General features: G+C 50.8%; 1 protein-coding gene across 1 annotated transcript in view; it reads left to right on the forward strand.

Moving 5' to 3' along the window:
- LOC103780223 (voltage-dependent T-type calcium channel subunit alpha-1H-like) overlaps positions 1-1,981 on the forward strand; it is a gene marked incomplete at both ends in the record, with an annotated part of 18,869 nt that extends 16,888 nt beyond the window's left edge. The window contains one exon of the mRNA XM_008947883.1: positions 1,798-1,981. Coding sequence (XP_008946131.1) covers positions 1,798-1,981 — 184 coding nt within the window. The remainder of the gene's footprint in view (positions 1-1,797) is intronic.
- Between the last annotated feature and the right edge of the window lie 2,028 nt (positions 1,982-4,009).

Consider the following 4,009-nt stretch of genomic DNA (forward strand, 5'->3'; position numbering starts at 1 on the left):
GGCTGGAGTGTGGCCAGAGAAGGGCAACGAAGCTGGGGAAGGGTCTAGAGCCCAAGTGTGGGGAGGAGCAGCTGAGGGAGCTGGGGGTGCTGAGCCTGGAGCAAAGGAGGCTCAGGGGAGACCTTCTGCCTCATGACAGGACAAGAGGAAATGGCTTCAAGTAGCACCAGGAGTGATTTAGGTTAGATATCAGGTAAAATATCTTCCCCTGTGCCAGGCTGCCCAGAGCAGTGTTGGAGTCCCCACCCCTGGAGGGGTTTCCAAGCTGTGGAGATGTGGTGCTGAGGGACACGGGGCAGTGGGGACCTGGCAGTGCTGGGGGAACAGTTGGACTTGAAGGTCTTTCCCACCCAAAACCATTCTATAAGCTCACAAGCTTCCTGTCCATGTATTCCAAGTACTTCTCAGAGTGGCTTTGAAGGCATCTGAGATTTGCCCCATCCCTAACTCAGCTGGCTCTCAGTCACTGTCACCTCACAAGCTGCAGCTGTTAATGTCAAGAAGGGATTTCTGTTCATTCCTCCCAGCCAGCCAGGACTGATGGGAGACCCTGTAAAGACAAACTGAGCTGCAGTGGACAGATGCTGTGATCCTTCTGCTAGCCTGCTGAGAAAGTGGAGGGAGCCCTTTTGTTCTCTGCTGGCATCAGGGTGTTCCCAACCACCTGCCTGGGGCTTTGTGATGCTGATAGCTCATTAGCAGCAGTGGCCAAGGGTCAACTGGCACAGCCACCCTCCTGTTCCCTTCATCTATCAACCCAGAGACCTGGGTGGGACCCTGAGTCCTGCTGGGCCAGGCTGGATGCCAGCTACCTGTAAATACCCATCTTCTGAGCTGAGCTCAGCAGGGTAAAAGCATCGAGTGATTTATCTTGGGATGTGTCTCTTTAGCTGAGGAAATAAATTTATGAGCCAGAAATGTATGGGAAAAAAAAACAGATTTAAGCAGCTCCTGGGTGGGTTTAACCAGGGAGGGATCTTGGGCTCAGATTTTGCTAGCAGAGAGGGAAAAGAGCCCAGCAGAGCAAAGCAAAATCCACTTAAAGACATGCAGCCAGGAAGATGAGACCCCAGGATGAATCTGCTGTCAGGTGCCTGAACTGAAGAGGGCCTCAGAGAAGCAGAGAAGGGTCAAGTTTAAGGTTTGTGACATGCTCTGTCCAGGCATTTCCAACCAGACCCATCTGACAGCAAAGGCTGTCAGAGAAATCCTTTTTCTACCCCAGAACAAGCTCCACACCCACATAGGTGCTGCTGTGATGTCTTCTCCTTCCCTCTGCCTCCTGCTGTTGTAGCAGAGAGGCCCCAGGGTCTGCAGTGGTGTTCATGTGTGCATCTAAATGTCTGCCTGTGTCTGTGTTTTGGGGAGATAATAATGAAATTCAAAAAAAAACCCCTTGGAACTCCCAGCCAGCCTGGCTGAGGACTGGAGTTTTGCCCATCTGTCCCAGGCTGGGCTGAAAGCATCCCTGGGAACAGCAGTGTGAGAAGTGTTGGGTTCCTTGTGTGTTTAGCAGGTGAGCCCCATTTTCTTGGACTTCACTTTCTCTCTGTGGTGCCCCAGAATCAGCTTAATGGTGGGTCCCCAATTCCTCCTTTCACTCCAGGCACCACCTGAGCTCTTTGTCCAACCCCCCCGGCGCAGCTCCAGCGTCCCGTTGCAGCCACCAGGGCTGCAAACCCTCTGTAAGATACCAAGAGGAACACGTGCACGAGGTTTTAAACCACAAAAAAACCAGACTGCTGCAGGTTCACCACCAAGCTGCTGACTCCCTGTCCTTGTCTCCTTGCTCTGCAGGGCAGTGCAGCCCCTCTGAGGCCACGGGACCCTCAGAACCTGCTGGCCGTCCGCAAGATCTCCGTGTCCCGCATGCACTCCTTGCCCAACGACAGCTACATGTTCCGGCCTGTGGTGCCAGCAAAAGCCCCTTTCCCCCTCCATGAGGTGGAGATGGAGACGTATCCCTGCAAATCCCAAAGAGGTACTGCCTGTGGAACCCTCCCTCCCTTCTCTTGAAACCGTGGGTGGATGGGGAGCAAGCCACCCGTGAGTTGGCCGAGCCAGGGCTGGCTCGCTGGGGTGATCCTAAAGGTCTTTGCCAACCAAAATAATCCTGTGGTCTGACAACATCAGCACAACTGTGGTTTTCCACATGCTGCATGGTTTCATGTTTTCATCACATCCCAGAGTTTTCTCGGGAGAAGTCTGGTGGCTCAGGGGTTGGGCTGGGGAGAATTGGGGCTCCCCAGCAGTGTTGGAGGTGTAGGGGACAGCCTGGAGAGGAGAAGGCTCTAGAGAGACCTTACTGTGGCCTTTTAGTACTTCAAGGGGCCTGTCAGAAAGCTGGGGACAGATTTTGAGCAGGGCCTGTTGGGACAGGACGAGGGCTGATGGTTTGAAACTCAAAGGAGGGAGATTTTGACTAAAAAGAAGGAAGAAATTCTTCACACTGAGGGTGGTGAGACCCTGGCCCAGGTTGCCTGGATCCTTGGAACCATTCCAGGTGAGGTTGGCCAGGTCTCTGAGCAACCTGCTCTAGTTCCAGATGTCTCTGCTCAGTCCAGGGGGGTTGGACTTGATGACCTTGAAAGGTCCCTTCTCACCCAACCCAGTCTGTGACTCCATGTCTTCATTTTTTTCTCTTTGATTGACACATTACTCCTGCTCATACCTCATTATAAGGATTCTTTTTCTCAGATTGAACTCTGTAAAGCTTTACTGGCCTGAAAATACTCTCACTAGTGATGCCAACATGAAAAGGGTACAAGCTGCACATTTCTTCTGAAGCAATCAGCTCTGACATCATTGACTACAAATCAATAAAATCAAGCTGAATAAAAGCCAGAGCTGGTGTTACTTCCCCACAAAGCTCCTTCACAGCTATTGTTTCAGGCAGGCTGCAGTCTCACAGCAGTATTTTCTTAGCATGCTGCACTGAGCTCAGAGATGGAGCATAAAGATTAGAAACCACTCTCCAGTGCCTCCCGAGCCTGGCCTCAGAATGAACCTTGTGGGGACACCCCATGGCTGGGGGATGAGGAGCTACACAGAGCCTTTATTTACCCAACTGCATCTAAATACACGTTCCCCCCTAAAATACCTTTCTCTCTCTTTTGTTGTATGAGTTGGTGTGATGTGGAAATCAATAAGAAAGAAAATATCTGCCTCCCTAAAAGCACGTGTGCTCCTTGAGTGGCTCCCAAGAACTTACCAGCCTGGTTTCCTTTGATGCAGTGTTGTTTGAAATGCAAGAACTGCTGGGCCAGAGGAGTGGTGGGTTTGCAAACCCTGGTGGGGCTGGCAAGATCTGCTCTGATTTCCTTGGGTGAAGTAACTCTATATTGGTTCAAACTCTCTGGATACCAGTTAAAGTTCTTTGCTCAGTATTTATTGTTATTTCACCTGCAAATTCTTTGCTAAGCAAAGGAAAACAGAGGCTGGGTTTCATGGCTGGACTACTGGGGATGGTTTTCATCTCTGTAGTGGGTGTAAATCAGGATTTATACCCGTATAAAACTGCTGTGATGTTGGCAGGGGTGGGTAGAACTGACCTGAGAATTTTCTCATGTTTCCCAAATTTCTTTCCAAGAGCACTTGAGTGATTTAGGTCCCAATCCCACAAGTTACCTGCAAGTAAAACTGAGCACACAGAGACTCACACCAGCACTTGTGCTTTCGTGGGCTTCTCAGTGTCAGTTAAGGATGTCTTCTGCTCCAAAAGTTCAGTGGTGACCCAGAGAAAATATTGTGAGGTGACCAGATCTTGTGTTATTTTAGAATCACAGACTGGGTTGGGTGGGAAGGGACCTTTCAAGGTCATTGAGTCCAACCCTCCCCTGCAGGGAGCAGGGACATCTGCAGCTAGAGCAGGGTGCTCAGAGACACCTCCAACCTCACCTGGGATGGTTCCAGGGATGGGGCAACCTGGGCCAGGGGCTCACCACCCTCAGTATAAACAATTTCTTCCATCCCTCTAGTCTAAATCTCCCTCTTTTAGTTTCAAACCATC

The sequence above is a fragment of the Merops nubicus genome, unplaced genomic scaffold, assembly GCF_000691845.1.
Source record: "Merops nubicus isolate BGI_N331 unplaced genomic scaffold, ASM69184v1 scaffold34889, whole genome shotgun sequence".
Lineage (NCBI taxonomy): Eukaryota > Metazoa > Chordata > Aves > Coraciiformes > Meropidae > Merops > Merops nubicus.